This window comes from Cyrtonyx montezumae, unplaced genomic scaffold (assembly GCF_038088225.1).
Source record: "Cyrtonyx montezumae isolate F1298 unplaced genomic scaffold, pur_monq_1.0 scaffold_3, whole genome shotgun sequence".
NCBI lineage: Eukaryota > Metazoa > Chordata > Aves > Galliformes > Odontophoridae > Cyrtonyx > Cyrtonyx montezumae.
In genome coordinates, this window is record NW_027072034.1 from 13985107 (window position 1) to 14005334 (window position 20228).

Below are 20228 nucleotides of genomic sequence, written 5' to 3' on the forward strand. Positions count from 1 at the left end.
CCAGCTGTGTTTGCTACTAATGCTCAGCATAAAATAAAACTGTTAAAATTGCTATCACCACCATAAAGAAAGCAGTACACAGACAAAAACTGCTGGACTGTTATATTTCCAAAACAAACAAATGGCTAGTTACACATTTTTTCTCACATCTCTCAATTGAAATTATTTCATTTTATAGTCAGAATTTCTTGAAGTTAGTTGCAGACGTACCTTGTTGCGTGTTTTTACTTTTAATTTAGTCTTCTGTTTCCTTTTCAATTTTTTCTTGCTAAAAAGTTTCTTACTCCTGAAAAAAGAGCAAAAAAAAAAAAAACCAACATGAGAATAAAATAATTAAAATTTCTTCCTCACTTCATGGAGAACAGCAACATCAGCAAATAAAATATTGTCATAAGACCTCTAAAACTTTTTTTCCTAAGGTGAAGAACCAACAGAGTCAAAATTTCAGAGTATAAATCAGAGGTTAACACGATACTTTCCTACAGGATCAAAGTCTTTAATTTAACATTTAAAGAATATAAACTAGCAGAGGAAAATAAATATACCTCTCTCAATTTTGTATTTTTACCCTACTGTTTCTACTACAAGTCCATTACCATCACACCAATGCTAGAAATGAGAAGGCATGCATTTTGTGTAGTCTTTACCTAGTGTTTCAATACAAAAAGATAGCTTTAAAAAAAAAACATCATTTGGCAGAGAAGTCAGGTGATGGAAGAAATTGCATTTTTTGAACATGCATGTTTTTAAACTTGTAAGTGTTCTTCCACCGTCAATTTACGGACTTTTTATTTCCATCCCCCCACAATACTGCTCCAGCTAACACATGCTCTTCTAATTCTCTTCTGCCTACACCTCATTCCTATCACATTCTTTTTCTCCTCCAATTTATTATCCAGTTATTAAAAAAAAATCAACATAAAGAAGATACACAAAGAATAAAACACTATATACAAACCATCACAAGGTTACTCTGTTTGAAAAGTATGCATTTTAACTTAGTCCACATTTCTCCACTCTGTTCAGACTACAAGCCCTCTGCAAAAACAAGCTGAAGTTACCTGTATAGCATACAGCTCATCTAGACTGGAGAGCTACTAAAATTCCCTGTGTGCCACTCAAACATAACATTACTCAAATGGTTTACAGTTCACATTAGAGAAATAAAAGTATGGAATCTGAAAATCACAGATAAACTGGAAACAGACTGAGAACCAAAGTAATCTAGTATTTTATTTGAACAGCTTTGTTCTAAACAAAAATGTTGATGGACTAGAAACATAGTTCTTATAAATGTCTCAGAATTCACATTTGAGGAGTTATGTCTCGTGGTCCAGCAGTCAAAGGCTAGAAACTAAACTTTTATCAACACTGACCAGACAGAAAATTCAAAGAATCCCTACAAAAAGTTGACTGCTAGAAATCTCATCTATTAACACTAAAATTAGAAAGAGGGAGACACATTCCTCTTCAAGATGCTTTCTGCAAAAACTAATTCTCTCTTTTCTTGTAAATTTTAAGTCTTGAATATAAAAAGGAACAACCAACTATTATCCTGGAGTTCAAAGGAGCATTTCAGAGATCAGAAAAAAAAAATCACAGTAAATTAAAACTTATAAAAAGAACCTACATGACCTCTTAAGATCACTTCAACAATAGAGAAAAACATATCAAAGTCTGTCCAAAGTATTTAAGAAGAGCAGGGGAAAAGTGGTAAAAATCCACACAGTCTCATATCCAAATCACTGTCCACATATGGTATCACTGTCCATAGTCTGTTTCACTATTCAGCTATTCCTACACTGGACAAGTTTTAATACCTTCTTATAGTTTACTGTAATCAATTCTTATTCTGTTGGCAAACATGAAGAACAACACTGTAGTCCCTTCCATTCTGTAGCCACTTATCTTTTACTATGGACCAAACACTATTTTGTAAAATTCTCATCCTAAATTAAGGTGTAGAGCCCACGGTAAATCAGGATTTCTATCTCTTCATATCAAATGTAAGCTACACTGACCAAAACCAAAACAGTACTTACTATTCACTGTTGAGCAGAGGAGGAAAAATTGCCTCATATGGTCAAAGAATCATAGGGGTTGGAAGGGACCCCAAGAGATCATCGAGTCCAACTCCCCTGCCAAAGCAGGTTCCCTACACTAGTACACTAGATCACACAGGTAGACACCAGGTCCCCCAAGGTCACACTTAACTGTAGGCCAGGTTTTACCTTGCCAGCTTCACACAGCCCAGAATAACCCGAAAATATTTCCCTGTAAATCTGCAAACTGAGTTTATATTATTCTTTACCAAGCTCTATTGTTATGCCTTTTAGTACAGGACAGTGATACCATTTTTAATTACCAGAGACAACTTTATAAGGGAGTTTCATCCTCTCTCTCTTTTTTTTTTTTTTTTGAAGGACATTAACTCCACTGGCTGACCCCCAGCTCACTACATTTCAATACTAATGCACTTAGTACAGAACTTCCTATGTTGAAGTCTTCAGTCGCTGCTCATTGTCCTATCACTACACACCACATTCATTTGCCTCCCACCTCCCTTTAGATACTTATAAACATTAATCATATCTTCCAATGGACTATTTCTAGGAGTTCCCTGGTTTTTTTTGAACTGGGAAATCAGAACTGGACAGAGTGGTCTAAATGCAGCCTCACCAGGGCAGAGTAGAGGGAGAGGATCACCTCCCATGACCTCCTGGCCATGCTCTTTTTAATGCACCCCAGGGTACCACTGGCCTTCTTGGCCGCAAGGGCACACTGCTGGCTCATGGCCAACCTGTTGTCCACCAGAACACCCAGGTCCTTCGCTGCAGAGCTCCTTTCCAGCAGCTCATCCTATAACCTGTATGGTTATTCCTCCACAGGTACAAGACTATGCATGCTCTTGTTAAACCTCATTAGGTTCCCCCCAGCCCAATTCTCCAGGCTGTCCAGGTCTTGTTCAATGGTAGCACAGCTTTCTGGCATGTCAGCCACTCCTCCCAGGTTTGTATCAGCAAACTTGCTGATGGTGGACTCTATCCCTTTACCCAGGTGGCTGATGAAGATGTTGAACAAGACTGGACCCAGCACCGACTCACAGGAACACTGCTATAGTAAGATTTCATTTTGGGGGGTTTTATTACTTTTCTCCCCTCTAATACTCAGGTCTAAAAGAAACTTCAGAACTAGTAAGCAATTATGAAAACAAACTGAAAACCACTCATTTCTATCTTTATAAACAGTTCTGAGCAATCTATCATCTGTTTACAATATATGTTCAAATTAAAAAAAGATAAGATACATACAATTCCCACAGGACTGCTGTTACATACCGTTACATCATGAGATTTTGATATCCAAATAAAGCTAACATATAGGCAGGTCTACTCATGAAAAATAATGTTAGGAAGATTATGAGTCATTTCCTGTTTAAAACCACAGCTGTTAATTGCAAGCCCATCTTTTCTACTGCCTGAAGATTAACAACACCTAATATGGCTAGGTTGGATTTTCTAACTAAATTATCAACTTGTTTTGGTTATCAATAGCAAATAGTTATAAACTGTTGGTTGTAAAGGTCCTGAAACTCCGTGGTGACAATTTAATTCCAGTGATGGAACCTTTAACTTTCAAGTCAGATGTTGATACTGTTCAGTCTAATAAAGTGACTTTCAATTACCAGCAAGTTTTAGGCAAGTTTTATGCAGTTTCAAGCCACTGTAATATTTGAGATTGGATTTGTAATTTTAAATTGGGCCACAAAGGAAATTACATGAGTACAGAACACGAGGAGACCTTGACAATAAAATACTTGGGTTAAATGGACTAAAATGATGAGCATGTGGTTTTACTACAGCCTTCTCAGAAAAATTCAGTGAAAATAAAACTAGAGGCAAAAAACATTCAACTCTTAAATATTTATCAACTGTCTCAAAGAAAAAAAAAAACAAAAGGCAACAACTGATTGCCGGCCAATTTAAAACAGCTTTTAAATAACATCACTGCAACTTCTATTCACCTTTCTAGTGTATTTAGTGGATGGCAGTAACAGCTGCCATCAAAATGCTTAGCTCGCTTCTCTTCAGATTAGAAGTAGCACTAGCTATCATTTGCAATACTTCCTGCATTGCAAGGGGGATGCTCATCAATCACCTCAAAAGCACTGCTCTCACTGTTTGGAAGATCTGAGGAAATACAAACAGAATTCTTTCCCCAGGGCTGAATAGCCCTCATTTGCAATTCATGAAATTAAATTTGAGAAGGAAGTTTTGTTTTGCATGTTGAGTGTCCAGCGCTGTTATTGAATTAGTCAGCATGTGTTCACCTTATGTTAATAGAGTGTTCACATCTTTGTAAGTTCTTCTAAGCTATGTGTTGCACTAAAAGAATCACTGCTGAATGAAAAAAAATATTACTGTACCTGCTGCTGAGGCAAAACAAGAGCAACACAAGTTCTGTACTCATAGCTGACTTTTCTTATCAAATATTTGCTGGACTTAACAGCAACAAGTCTAGCACAAGACTCAGTCATTTTACTGCTAATAAAAATCTTCATTTTTGGGAAGAAAAACAAGAAGTGTAAATTCAAAAGCCTACTTCCTAGCACGTGCTAAAATGTTTGAAACTTACAAACTGGTTTTGAGTCAGTTTATTTGTCCAAGCTTGATGGCTTCAATTAGATCAGTTAATTATCTTAGGGAAAAGGTATACATTTGATAGGAGTGGCCCATGGAAGTCAGGCTGCATCCAGTTAAATGACAAACATACAGTTATTTTGTTTCCATAGTGTTTAGGCAGTTAGCTTAAGCATTCAAGGACTAACAGAGATGTTCTTAACAGGCAGCCACCACTCAGTGACACCCAAGTGAAACAATCAGATCAGTGACATCAAACAATTCTTGTGTTCCACCCTGCTCAGTGAAGCATTGCCTCTGGTGGTTGATTTGGCTGGATAAGAAGCAGCATGTGTTTCTGAACAACCCAAGGTAAAACCCCAACCTGAAATACTCAAGTAGCTGACAACTGCAAGTTATTATTGCTGCTGCCCTAATAGCCATTCTGTCACGTTCACATCTCAGGATCTCTCGTCACAGCATCAAGTTACCTAAAAAACTGTAAATCTACCAACACGTTTCACACAAGGCCAGTCAAATATGGGTACTGACATACAGGCATTGCTTCAAAAGTAATGACCTGATGTCTTTTCCACTGCATTTTTCAGCTACCCCCACATCCAGTAACAGTCCAAGATCAGAAAAACTCACTTTTATGTAATTTCTGCACATAAATACTACTGCTTTTTGGCAGCTTTCTTGTACTATTACAAAAAAATCTACAAATTGAAGAATAATATTTTCCATAGGCTATTCACTATGAGATGGAATATCACATTTGCTAAGAAGTGTCAATACAGTCAGACAACCTGTTCTAAAACAGTTAAAATACAACCACAGCAAACCATCTACCTTAAGTTCTACATCAAAAGTTGTCAGAACGGCTCTGGATTTGTAAGAAGCCTAGATGCCTCTGTGATTTTCTTTTTTAAATAAGCATGTTACAACATCTGACTGTCAAGACGTTTCTCAAAATACTTGTCTTTGCGGACACCCAGAAGCATCATACCATTAATTCACCACTGGAGAACTGAAATATACTACAAGAGAGATGAGGAAGAGATTATTTTGAGAAACCAAGCTGCATCAACACAAAATGACTACCAAAAAAGGCAATGACTTTGTTACTCTTCTAGATTCTGTGAGGTATAAATGATACCTCAAGAAGTTGATAACACAGTATACTTTTCACATTTCTATTACGTAGCTTGACAGTTTATCTTCCCACATTAAAATTTCACCATGACATCAAGTACTGTTGTTGCATAACACAGCATAATTTCATTTTCATGATCTAAACAAAAGATGAAACAGCTGACAATGAGCCAGTTGAGAGTTTAAGGATTAGACTCAGTGCAGACCAATACAACATCAGGTGTTAGCTACTCACAGCCTAAACACGAAGAAGTTGATGAGGAGCACAAGACACCTCACATTTGCAGACCTTGATACTTATGGAGGATGTTAACCATCTGCTGGAAGGGCAACAGAGCAGGGCACAAGCAATGCACAAGGTTTCTGGAGTGTACAGATGCATGACACAGATGACTGAGGAGTCAATAAGGGAAGGCATTCTGCTGGACTTGGCATTCAAACAAGGAAGAAACAGTTGGATGCATCTGTGGCTGTAGCAACAATGACAGTGCTGTTCAGCATTCTGAGATAAGAGAACAAGGCAAAAGCAGAATCACAGCCCTAAACACCAAAAGAACAGACACTGGCCTATTCAGAGGCTTGCTTTGAAGAAACTTATGAGGGTACGTTCTCCCAGAGAAAGGCACAGGAGATTTCATTTTCAAGGATCGCTTTCAAGCTCAATAACAGTCTGTTAATACATGCAAGAAGTCAAGCAGAGGTGACAGGAGATGCATATAGATGTACGAAGAGTCCCCAGAAAAACTCAAGCATAAAAAGGAAGAGTACAAGAGATGGAAGCAGCATCAAGTTCAGGAGGAATACAAAGACAGTCTGTGTGTTAAGAAACAGTTTTATATACGACAATGCCCACCTAGAGCTGACTCTGGCATACAAAGATTAAGAAATATGTGAGCCCAGTGCTGAAGAGGTAAAGAACCAAGTCGCAAAGAACTTCAGTCACCTCCGTTACTTACAGTAAGATTAGTCTTCAGCAATCAGATGCCCACACAAGACTGAGTAAAGACAATGTATCCGTACTGCAGAATGTTCAGGTTAGGGAAAAATTAAATAAATTGCATGTATGTCCCTGCAAAAGCTGAGGAACCTAGCTGATGATACTGCAACACCACTGTTAACAATTTTCTGAAAGGTTATAGCAATTGGCATAGGATTCTGAGAAGAAAACAAACATTCCTGCTGTCTTTACTAAGGGAAAGACAGAGGACCTTGGAAACTTCAGGTTTTATCATCACCTGGGAAGGTGACAGAGCAAATAATCTTGGAAATTAACGCAGAAAGGACAAGAAAGTGACAGAGCAGTGAGCCTGGATTTATGAAGAGGAAATCACACTTGACTGAAGTGTAGCACTGAAAAGGCTGCCTTGGCAGGTAACAGGAGAGCAATGAATACCATCTATCTCAGTATCAGTAAGGCTTTTCGCACTCCCAGTTACAATGTCCTTACACACACTGCTGAAGTACAAGCTAGATAAATGTGGACTTAAGACTGACTAAATTGCAGGGCTCAATGCTATAAATGATAGGACAAAGTCCACCTTCAGGACAGCTTACAGATGACACATTTGGAGGAGTCATCGTTACACTATATGATCATGCCACCATCCAGAAAGACCTTACCTGGACAAAGAAATGGGACAATAGGAACATTATCCAATTTAACAAAGGGAAATGCAAAATCCTATGTCTGAGTAGTAACCCCATGCATCTGTACATACTGACAAACAAGTGACTGGAAGGTATCTTTACACAAAAATAGTACTGCGAGCAGAAACACTGAATTAGCCTGCTGAAGTCTCTTCCAAATTCAACTATAGTGTGATTCTTATTGTTTACATACTAAAGTAAAATGAGACTGCAGATAAAGAGGCAACTGTACTTATACACCGTAGAAGTATGTTTTTTCTAATCTAGTGTTTATCATTTTCCTGGTGACGTGCCATGTTTCTGATTATGTTTCCAAGTAGAGACATACTGAGCTTTTCAACTGCTCACCATCTGGATCAGCAAACATAGGCAAAAAAAAAAAAAAAGCAGATCTGCATGGAAGTTAATGTAATAAAAACTACAATACTATGCGAAGCTAATACGAATGTATGGTGCTATTAAGGCAAGCCTATCACTTGAATCAGTCCACGTGCTTTCTTGACTATAACCAACACCCAAGTGTATACTTAGTAATGCCTGCCAAAAGTACTTACACACAACAAACACAAGCTGCTTTGTACAGATAGATCAATGTGGACAATGCATATAGCACCTTTAACAAGACTTTTCCAAACTTCATTCGTGCAGGCAATCTAAAACATCATTTAACAAGGGGAAAGCACTCTAGAATCATTGGAAACGCTGTTTCAAAATGAACCAAAAAAGGTTAATTTCATCATTCCCCTGTCAAATTCTACGTATCTTCCATAAGTGTGTTTTACCTCTGATGGTAATTGTAATCCTGCCGTTAGCTCAACCTATTAGTTATTTCCATTATATTTTGTCCTTCTGTTGAGAAAAGGGAGCGATACAGTGACTTAACAACCTACTGGGGTTAAATCACAATGAATATAGCTGGGCAAACACTTGCATATCATCAAGGCTGTTTTTGATTCTCACTCTGCAAGCCTACACTCCCACCAAAAAGATAAGGGAACACACAAGAGTTCAGGAGGGGACATAACTACACAGATAACTCTGTGTACATTTCATGCCACATAACGAAGTGATCAGCAATAATAAGTGCAAATATGGTTTTTACAGAGGTTAGTCATCTTTTGCTCAGGTATTAGCTGAGCATTGGTCACCTGTTGGAAGTGGTGAGTCGCTGGCTTTGCCTCGCTTTTCTCTCTCTCCTTTCTTCCACTTTTCCTTCACTAATTAAGCAATTCTTTCAAACTACAAGATTTTAGTTTGGCTTTTCACTTTCACTCTTCCTTTCTTGTTCCTTCATCTCACTGGAGATGGGGTAAAAAGCAGGCAGCTGTGTGCTGCTTTGCTGCCTACTAGAGTGAACCAGCAACTGCTGGCAGGTGTTTTCCCTGTGGAGTTACTAAATGCTGCCAATTCTAACAGACAACACTTTCTGAGGTCTTAATCTCCTTTATGATAACAACGCTAATTTTTCATTTCTTTATTTTTGAAAAAAATCTATTTTCCTCTTTTTCCAGGGCTAGCCTGAATTTACTTCAACTCTGAAGAGAACTAAGTCATCTGCTTATTAAAGTCCGCTCCTTCAGCTGACATCATTTACACCACTGGCATGTAATTTCACTGCTCTCTTATACTCTTAAATAGTTTTTTCCTGTTGAGATGAAAAAAAAAAGAAACTTTGATGCTTCCCCCAATCCTCCATCACTATGAAGTACAAAGAAAAGGTCAATTACTTCAAGTTTCCTACAGAAAACTGTTTGTCATAATTTTGGGGAAAAAAACAACATCAAGAACAATCAGAAGTGTAATGCTGTAGAAATTAACTTCACTTTATCACTTTATGCAATAGGTAGAAGTTGTCGTGAAGAACTTCCAAACTGGCTTTCATTTATTTTGTTTTTTCATTTTCATGTACTGATTTTTTTTTCTCCATGGAATAAAGCACTTGTTGATGTTATTATCTTCAGTAACACCTGTAACGCTTCCTAGCCTTGCACCACCTACAAACTTTTTCATCTTCAATCCCAACCCCAGCACTGAAAACCCCACCGAAGAGATCGCAAGGTTCAGGACCTAGGACAGAGCCAGAAGCTCTGTCACTGCTCCTGCTCCCCATATCTGTCCTTCCCTCTGATATCAGCCTGTGCTGTTCAGCAGCACCAATTCACAGTGTCGTTTTCTTTTTTTAACAGTTTCAAACCCACACTGCTGTAGTAACATCTAGAAAAAAAGCAGCCAAGTAGTCCAGGTTCTGGCTGGTGTGACGCTGTGTTATAAATTCAAGATGAGAATCATATTGGTAAGACATTGATGTTTTAGTTGTTGCAGAGTACTGCTTGTGCTAAATCAAGGACATTGCACAATCAGATTTTTCCTTGAAAAAGAAAATGTTGGAGGCCTACAGGAGAAGTATTTTATTCAGACTACTGGAATATCCTCCCATAAACTTCTCCTCTATGGTCTGAAAACTAGACACTGCAGGCACTGGAAATGACACCAAATTCAAAATTGACCTGATTTGTATTTAACTAGAAGAGGACTGCAGAAGTGCAAAGCAGTATCTATAAAACTCCCTTTAATAAATCAAAACATTTGATATATTTTTGATGTTTTCGAAGCAAAGGACACACAAGGAAGCACCTCTAACTAGTATTTTCTGCACAAAGAGAACTGTTTCTCAGTACAACCACAGATAGGTGTGGTTTCTTTTCTGTAATTATGCAGTTTTTCCACTTACTAGCTGCAACATTACCTACGAAAGTAGATGCAAGGTAACTGTTCTACTTCAAGTTCTTTGGAAAACATTTTGTATATCTGTCTGAGTCCCTCTGAGTTGCATCCTTTCTTTCCATTCTTAACAACTGCACCATTCAACTTGCTGTCATCAGCAAACTTGCTGAGGGTACACTCGATCCCACTGTCTACCTATGTCATTGATAGAGATGTTGAAAAGCACTGGTCCCAAGATGGACCCCTGGGGGACATCACTCGTGACCGGCGTCCATCTGGACATAGAGCCATTGATCACAACACTTTGGCTGTGATCATACAACAAATTCTTCATCCACCAAGATGTCCAGCCTTCAAATACACATTTCGCCAATTTAGAGACAAGAATGTGGTGAGGAATCATGTCAAAGGCTTTACACAAGTCCAGGTACATGATATCAGTTATCCCTCCTTGGACCACGAATGCTGTCACCTCATCACAGAAGTCACTAGCTGGCTAGGCATGAACTGCCCTTGGTGAAGTCATGTTAGATTGCATCATGTCCTCATTTCACATGTGCCTTAAATAATCCGCAACCTAATATTCAGGAAGGATAAGCTATTTTAAAAGTTTAAAACACATTAAACACATTGTTCTGGAGCACGCTGAGCAGTAAGATCCTCAAAGTTGGATATATACACCAATACCAAGAGATCACCGAATATCAAGAATCTAGCAAAGGAAAATTAAAAAAAACGCTTCATCTAAGCTTAAAAAGTTCCTCTAAGAATGATGAAGCTGAAACTAAACAGCCAATAATGGGGAAAAAAAATACACTTCCTGAGACAATTACCATATGAATACTAAAAAATCTTAAGTAATAATGACCCACTAACACACCTGAAGAGTAACAAATGGACACATTTTCCACATAACTGCCTCGCTTTTCCATGAGCACACATTCAGAATGTCACTACACAGTAGCTGTTACTGGACACGCTCTTCTACAGGCACAGCTTCAGAGCTAGAAAGCCTAGTTTCAATTTTTTAGAAAATTCTGCTGAATTCCTGCTGGCCTGCAATTAAAATGGCAACACAGAAACAAGAGGTCCTATACAGTATTATTTTGTAGTCCAAAAGAAATAACAAAACCAGACAATGTAATTCTATTATGTGCATTCTTTCTTTTCCAAACTACACACTTCCCTTGTAATAAACAGAAGGGTGGATGACTACAAACAGGACAAAGACATCTTGTTGCACCACTAGATTTCTGAATAAATTTCCATGTTCATTTCTGCAAAAATGGATATTTGTTTCTAGCAATTCAGAAAAAGTGAATATTTGCCTTGCAGATTCCATGCTTTGTCCTTTAAATCGCACTCAAATTTTAGTCCATTTGCCACAGTGGTTTCACTCTGAGATTTTTTTATCCACTTGTTTTATTAGTAATTCTGTTATCAGTTGCTTCTTTCCAGCGTTCATTATACCTTCCATGCAAATACTACAGAAATACAAACCATGTTAGACTAAGCATCTACTACACTGTCTCAGAAGTAACTACTCTGTAAACCAATTAGCATTATCACAATACAAGGTAAAGAAGAGATATATAAAATACATGGATTGAGTTGACAGTTAATCCCTATAAACTGATCACACAATATATCACAGAATATCCTGAGCTGAAAGGGATCCAATGATCAATGAATCCGACTCCTGGCTTCACACAAGATCACCCAAAATTCCACCCATATAACTACAAGAGCTGTCCTAACATTTCTTGAACTCCTGCTGCTCAGTGCCACAATCACTGCCTGGATCCTGTTCCAGTGCCCAACCACCCTCTAGTGAAGAACCTTCCTCCTGACACCCACCCTGACCTGCACCTGGTGCAGCTACATGCTTTTACCTCAGATCACATCACTGCCACCAGAGAGCAGAGCTCAGCACTGCTCCTTCGCTTCCCTTGTGAAAATCTGCATGCCACCATGAAGCCTGCAGTCTCCTGCATGCTAAGCAAACCAAAGGAAATCAGCTGCTCCTCATACATCTTGATTTCTAGTCTCATCACCTTTTTCATAGCCCTCCTTTGGTCACGCTCTAATATATTGTAGCTTTAGGTCTTGTACTGTGGCACCCAAAACTGCCCACAGTGCTTGAGGCTGCACCAGAACAGAGCAAGACAACTCCTCCACTGGGCAAGCTAGCCAATGTCATGAATTTCATTTGTTGCAGTAAAGAGATGAACTTAATTTCTGGTTTCTTAACATAAGAGCATCAAGGCTGTCCTAGGTGTCAGTGAAGCCAAGAATCTGTTGTAATCCAGAAAGCAAAAAACTTCTAGCCTCATACAAAAGTTTATTTTATTTAATAACTTAATTAAAAATCTGAATGCAAATAGTATCAAATGCTTTGCTGAAATCCAAATAGATTACACTTACTAGCTTCCCTTAGTCAATGAGGTGAATAACCTTCTCATAAAAGATTAAGTTCATTAAACAGGACTTTCTCCTCATCAACTCATGTCAGCTGTTCAATGATTGCTGAGTCTTTCAAGTGTTTTTCAATAACTCCCAAAATAACTTTATCCATAATTCTACCAGGCACTGAAGTGAGACTGACAGGCCTGTAATTACCAGGGTCTTCTTTCTTGCTCTTCTTGAAATCTGAGACAACATCTGCAAGCTTCCAGTTGACTGAGACTTCTTCCAATTATTTTTCTTGGAAATCTGGAGAGTTTTTGTAATGACATCAGCCAGCTCTGAGCCTTAGATGAACCCCATTGGGCCCCACAGACTTCAATGCATTCAGCTGGAGCAGCAAATCCTACACAAGTTCAGAGGTGGTGGAGAATTTATAGTTCCTGTAGTTAGGGTTCTCCAACTCAGGGCTCTGGGGATCCCAAAGGCCCACCGTAAGTGTTGAAGACAGAGGTGAAGAAGACATTAAGCTTTGTTTGCTACCCTATTTGTTAGGTGACCATCCTTACCAATCTCTGGTCCTCCTTTTGCTGGTAACATAATTCAAAAAGCCTTTTCTGTTTTCTCCCCACAGTATTGACCTGCTTCAACTCTAATTATCTCCTTTCAACATCCAACAGCATTGCTGCAGTTCTTCCATGTCACTTAACCTCACTTCCAGTGGCCACGCACTTCAATTTTCTGCATAAGCTCTAGAAAATCCCTGATCAGCCAGGCTGACATTCTACCTTGGCTGCTCAACTTGTAACAGTATGCTTCTGTGCTCTTAAGAAGTGATACTTCGAAAGTGACCAGCACAGATGGACCTATGTTTTTGAGGGCACTGAATTACAAGGGACTTCACTAACTAGTTCCTTAAGCAGCTTCAAGTCTGCTAGTCCTAATATCCAGGGAGATTGTAAAATGATATTTACAAAACGCAAGAATCAAAAAACAGGGAAACCAATCTTTTTTTACAGGAATACAGATCACATAATTCTTCACAATAAATACCGCTATAATAATTTTATTAGTCTCTATGTATATTAGTCTTACTTGTTCAATCAAATTAAGGCTTCCAAGCTTTTTGCAGTTATAGTTTTATTAAAAAAAATAGAAAACAAAAGAGACAGCATCAAGTCTCAAAACAAATAAGAGCTTATAGCTTCTGTGAAGATTTCAGATTAAAAAAATTAGGCTTTTTGATGTACCAGCTACCAAATCAACATACATTTCACATACACAAATACGCTTTCTATGCATCTACACGTTCTTTAACAGCTTGGTAGCAGAAAGGTGAAGTGTTGCAGTACCATTTCTCCAATAAAATTTTGGAAACTTAAATATTTAAAACATCCCCCAGTCAAATAAGCATTGCATTACTGAGCATAAAGAAGGGGCATAAGGGAAAACTTAAGTCTTTCACTTAACTGTGAAAGGCCGAAACAAAGCGCTAGCGATAAACTTGCACCAAAGGATGTATCATTCAGCAATGCAAAAACAAATGAGTTGGCCAACCTCCAAAAATTTCCTCATTATCCAGTTGAAAAGATCATAAAACAAAAGTTGGCTGCCTCTTCTTCATTCAAAATGGCTAAAGAAACAGCAATCTGACTTCCGGTCAACAGCAGAAATCTTGTATTTCAGTTATTACTGATATCTCCCTTAGTCTCACAAGCAAGCCATTTCACAACATTACATTTGTTGTTTCTTTGTGTTGTTTGTTTTTGTTTGCTTGGTTCCTCCAGAATACAAATACAAGCTTTTTTTTTTACCCTCCTGTGGAGGATTGAATTCAAGAGAAGCAACCCTAGCAGAGAAGTAACAGATAAAACAGATAAAAAAAATGTAACCCAGAAAATAAAAGCCATATTTCTAGGCCCTAATGCTTTTAAACTAATTGACAGGATGTTTCCAGTGAAATCAGAATCTGTGGAGCTCAGCAGGATGAATTCCTGTAGTAAGGTCCATAAAGAACATACTCAACGTTGACTATTATTCAGTAAATACTGCTGCATCTCTGATACCTAATATTACTACAGAAATCCAGACAGTCCTCACAAATAATTTAAAACGCATATGGAATTGAAGAAGGACCTATTCAGAAACGATGCCTGGATCTGCATGATGTTACTTCTACAGTTGCTCAGTTTATGTTCTTCAGACAAAAGAAGAATCTTTTTGGTAAAAATCAACTGATAAACTGTAAAACAGATGTAAAATGTTCAGAAATGAGTAAGAAACTATTACTATTTCAGAATATATTATCATTGTAATAAATGCTCATATTAATCAAAATTGTACAATAAAGAAAAATCTTCACAAGACAGGCCATACAAGAACCATTAAAAATTTGCTTCAATCTGTATTTGAGAAAAGGTTTCAAAGAACACAATAAACCTCCCTGATATTTCTGACAGTAAACAAGTAAAAGGGAAGGGACTGACAGTTCAAGGACAATTCTGAGATGTACAAAAGAGAAAGCAGCAGCAAATAGATAGATGAGGATACTTCCAAGGATTAAATTTAAAGTGTTACATTTGAAGACAGCAAAACATAAAAATTATTCTTGATTCCAAGTACACTATTCTGCACATAAAGTTTCAGGAGCAAAAGCAGTTAGCAACTTCTATTATTCTTAAGAACAGAGAGCTGACAGTTTCATCCACTCAGAACCCAACAAGAGTGAGTTAATGTTGCAATGACAAAGTTTTCACTCATCCTCTAAAGAGTCTCATACTTCCTACTACAGCTTTAGACACCCCCACAACCTTACCAACCATAACACCACTGATACTCATTGAGTATTTCAGTAGCCACAAAGCAGGGACTACAAACTGGCACGCTCAGAATACATTTATCTTCCAGACCAATCCTGAATATCAGTGGGAAATGTACTTGTCAAGTCATCTGATAGAACGTGATGTTCAATTACAGGATTAGATACATTTTCCTGTTCCCTTTCATAAAGCTGTTAGCCTGGCACAGGTGACAGAAGTTTCTTCTCTCCTGTCCCTACCTCCCTGTACAGAGACTCTGTGCTGCCCCTCCCCTCACGCTGTCACACGCTTGGGTACTATCACAAGGTGAGTCAGAACACGGAATTAGTCTGGATTACAACAAACCATTTTTGCCAAGTTAATTTTAACCCAGCACAAGTCTCTAATCTGTTACTGCAAGAGACTATATAAATAATATCAACGCAGTGGGGCAACAAGCATAGCAACCAAACTGTCTCCTCTGGAGACCAAAGTGTTCATAACACCACAGCCAGCACTACATGAGGAAAAGCAAAGCACTGCTAGCTCTCTTTCAAAGCCAATTACTCCATCCTACTCAACACGTGACATTTGCTGCTTTCAGATGACAGCTAGCACAAACACCTTGCAAATGCAAAGTTAATCTTACACAGAGCTTTTACACATCCTTCACAATGCCTAACTTCCCTGTCTGTGCACAAGCACTCTGATACTGTTTTCTAGTTCCTCGTAATCATTTAAATCAGGGTTGGAATAAAAGTGCTCAGTGAGGCACTGACCACTCCATTTCAAGTGTGCACAACACAGTTCCGCAGGCCTGAAACAAAGATTTTATGTCAACATATTGCAAGAAGGTTGTACTATCACTCTTCACAGTAAAAAGTCTTCTCAGCACACGGGCAGATGTTATTAATGTCTAAATGCCAATTTTAGCTTAAGTTACTTCAATATATTTTTATAGCCACAAACACTCTTAAGAGACAGATTAGTAGGGTTAGATTTTCCATATAGATTAATTGGAGGTTAAGGCAATAAGGTTTATAAGGAGTCTTTATTTTACCTATCTGACCCTTCGCTGTAGTAGCTACATGGAAGCACAAACTGATTTATGATATCTCTTCAGAAAGTGTGGGAGATTTTTATCATTTTAACTTCAAGAGATAGTTGTAGAAAGCAGTTCTGAAATTTCTTTTTAAATACTACTAAGTAGCTGAAACTCTCAAACCTTCAGCAGGAATGTTTTGATGCTGGTACAGAGGAAGGGTGGAGATTATGAGCAGTATCTATCTTGACTGCCATCAGTCCAATACAAGAGATGCTGAGGGTCAGTATTAAGAGACGGTACTAGCTAACAGTAAGTATTAAACCTCTTAGAAGTTCTACTATCCAGGATTGGCTGTACTGCCCAGAAGCAACTAGCAGTCATTGACCTTGAGACAATCCGTTCCCTTGTGCAGAGGATTCAAACCTCTTGGATTTGCTCTATGATGACACAATGTAGCCAACAAGTGACTAGTCTACAAAACTGAAGGCATACAGTAACTTCTCAATGTCACTGTTTCTTTTAATTGTCAGCCTCACAATAACCTGCTAATCAAAAACAAAATCAGAAAGAATACAACTGATGATACCTCACAGTTTAACATTAAATTAAAAGAAACGCTAAGACTGACACTTAAAGTCCTTACTTTCTGCAACGGTATGTCGAAAAGATACCTGTTGAATTACAATGAAACCAGAAACCACTGATGACAGGACAAACACAAAACTACAGCTCTAAGCAATACAGACCTGTCAAGGTAAACAAAATTCAGGTAGATGCCTGAATGCCACAGAGCAATCACATGCCTGATTAAAGTTCAACATAGACTTGCTTACAGCAAGCACTTGCAGTCCCAGTCAAGAGCAGGAAAAGATGTGAAGGAAAAAGAATAAACACTTGGCTAAGGGATAACGAGGGTAAGAAAACTCTGACAGGTATCATGCATGGAAATAATGTACATCTACACATACTAGAGATACATACAACATATACACAGGTGCAGTGTATATAATAGTATGCTTACATATATATGTGTGTGCATAGTTTCTCTGTCAGATACTCTGCGGAAAGCTCAGTAATTACAATGATGTCACATGCCAATGTTTCTAAGTCCACGTTTGTGACACCAGTCAAAGAGCAATTTGAGAAAGTTGCATTAATCCTCTAGCTCCTTACACCATTCCCCTCCTATATGCACCCCTCTTTGGGGAACAACTCCTGCTGCTCAGCTGAGATAGGTGCAAGAAAAAAAAAAAGAAAGAAAAAGAAAGCAGAAAACACCCAAAGATGTATGGACGGAGTAACACAGCCATTACCAACTTACAACAACCTGAGCGTCACCTACAATCAGGCCCAGCCACGGCCTCACAGAGCTCAGGTATTCTCACGCAGGAACCGCCCGTTCTCGTGCCACCCAAAACCTGACCCCCCCCCCCCGGCCGAGGAACAATGGGGCGCACCGGGGACGCCAAGGCACGGCCACCCTTCAGCACAAAGGGGCCGCCCGCGAGGCCGGGCGGGGCGGTGCGGAGCAATGAGCGGGGTGACGGCTCCGGCAGTCCCACACCGCCGGTTTAGCGGCGCAGGTGAGCGGTGGCGGAGCAACAGGCGGGGGGGGGGGGGTCGAGGGGGAAAGAGCATCCCCGCGAAGCAGGATGGGGGGGAACCGGCACGTTTGGGCACGGAGAGAGCGGGGAAGGAAGGATGCAGAGCTCCGTTTCGATCTGGGCGTGCTCCCGCTCCAGCCCCGCGGGAGGAGGGGGAGGGGAGGCGGCCGCAGGTGAGCGCTCCGCCGGCCTCGGGAACGGCAGCGCCATCTGCGCCGTGACGGCGGGCGGGCTGCAGGGCGGGGACGGCAGCCGGGCGGCCGCATCGTCGCCGCCCCCCTCCCCCTCTCCCGAGGCCGCATGGCACGGGGCGACGAGCGGCTAGCCAGCTCGGGGAAAGGCCTGTTCCGCACCGCGGGGGGAGCAGCGCGTTACCTGCCCGGGTGGCCGCCCAGCTCCCGATCGCTCAGCGCCGCCGTGTAAATCCTCCGGTATCTGTCGGCCAGGGCCTTCCCAGAGAGCAGCAGCTGGTAGCGGCCCCGGCAGCCCGGCGGAGGAGGCAGGGCTGCCAGCGCGCCGCCGGAGCCCTCCTCGGGCCCCATGGCCCCAGCAGGAGCGGAGCCGCCGGAGAGGAAGAAGAAGCCGCCCTCTGCCCCGCTGCAGGAGGCGACGGCGGCTCCCGCAGAGGCGGCGGCTGCGGCGCTCATCCCCTCCCCGCCCGCCCCCTGCTGGCTGCGCTGCCTGCCGGCCCGGCGCTCACACAGGCGGCTCCCGCTGCCTTCACCCGCCCATGGAGAGGCCGCCTCCGCCCCGCGGGCCGCACATCCACTCGGGCCGGGCTGCGGGAACCCGGCTCGGGGTTCCTCGGCAGGGCCCCGGCTGCACCTCCGGCCCGGCCGCAGCGCCGGCGGGCGCGTCGAGCTCCGGGCAGCACCGTGAGCCTCGGGACCGGCGGCCCGGCCGCTCGCTTCCTCCTCCCGCAACCCGGGGGCGGCGATCGCTTCCCCCTCCCGACTCTCTGCTCGGCGCCGCCGCCGCCCTGGCCGCGCAGCCGCCCGGGCCCCACCTCCCTCCCGGCGCTAAGCGCATGCGCAGCTCCGCCTCCCGCGCTGCCCCCGGGAAGCGCGGGGCGGACGCAACGCCGCACCTGCCCTAGGCAGCCTGACCGCCGCAGGGCTGGGTGTGGTGAGAGGCTGCTCGCGCCGCGGGCGCTTTTTATCTACGGTAGGGTCGGTCTTTCTATCGTTTTACCCATCTGAAAGCTTCAAGCGGACGGCTCAGAGGATGCCCTGTGAAAATTGTGAAGAAAATCCGTGTTAAAAGAAGACCGCGTGGAAAATGCAGCTTGGATTTAAGTCAGCAAAGAACTGCCCCAAACACAACGCATATTGTGCTTCATTTATTTTGTGAGCGAGGGCCTAAAAAAGCCTGGAATTCTGCTGCTAATGAATACGTATGTGTAGGTAGCTCCGAAAGTAACGCCTCCTGGTTATTTCTATGGAAATGACAACGCTTACGACACTACTGAGGGAGCAAATTCTGAGCTACAGAGCACTGTTTTCTAAAAGAGCCACCACTGGTAGCTGTGCATATTTACCAGTGATGAACGAGGACCTGCATGATGCGCTTACAAATATCTGTACCAGTGGAGGTGACCCATTGTCACCATCACCACTGCTGAAATGCAGCATCCAGTGCCTCACTGTGCTCGCATCTGATGTTTGGTCTCCACAAATGCTAAGTAAGCATCGACGAATGTCAGTGGGTGCCATTTTTTCCACATGGAAGAATTCAGTGACACACCTTTGCTCCACGCACAATTCCATGTCAGATGCCGTGTTGTCACACTGCCCCTCTCTCTGCTGCCGTCTGTTGCAAGGCAACAACATGTAACAGAATATCAGTGAGGAGGTTCAACCTCTACTGCCATGTCAAATATCCACCTCTGACAGCACAGACCAATGTAAAATAGGAGGCATTACTTTTGGAACAGCCCACTTATTGGGCTCTATCTATGTAGATAAGAGTTGCAAACAACTCTCTGTGTAACAGCAAATACAAACGGACTATGCTACTGTCACCTTTGTTATGTCTATGCATAGCTCAACAACACTTCTGTGTTTATGCTGAGTTTCGAATGCTTTGTACGGAGAATGAAGGATGCCAAAAGAAAAATGAACTGTATAGGTTTTCTTCATGATATCTGGCCTGGTAATAAAGATACCCAGTCATCACTGAGAAAATGTTGCTTTCTGAATGGACTTAGAAGCACCAGAAAACACCCGCTAAGTAC

The 20228-nt window shown here is 41.2% G+C and overlaps 1 protein-coding gene across 1 annotated transcript in view; it reads right to left on the reverse strand.

Moving 5' to 3' along the window:
- MYCBP2 (MYC binding protein 2) overlaps positions 1-19003 on the reverse strand; it is a 169279-nt gene extending 150276 nt beyond the window's left edge. The window contains exons 1-2 of the mRNA XM_065744087.1: positions 18371-19003; positions 211-286 (exon numbers count right to left, since the gene is read on the reverse strand). Of these exons, the coding sequence (XP_065600159.1) occupies positions 211-286; positions 18371-18642 (348 nt within the window). The 5' untranslated portion in view covers positions 18643-19003. The remainder of the gene's footprint in view (positions 1-210; positions 287-18370) is intronic.
- Between the last annotated feature and the right edge of the window lie 1225 nt (positions 19004-20228).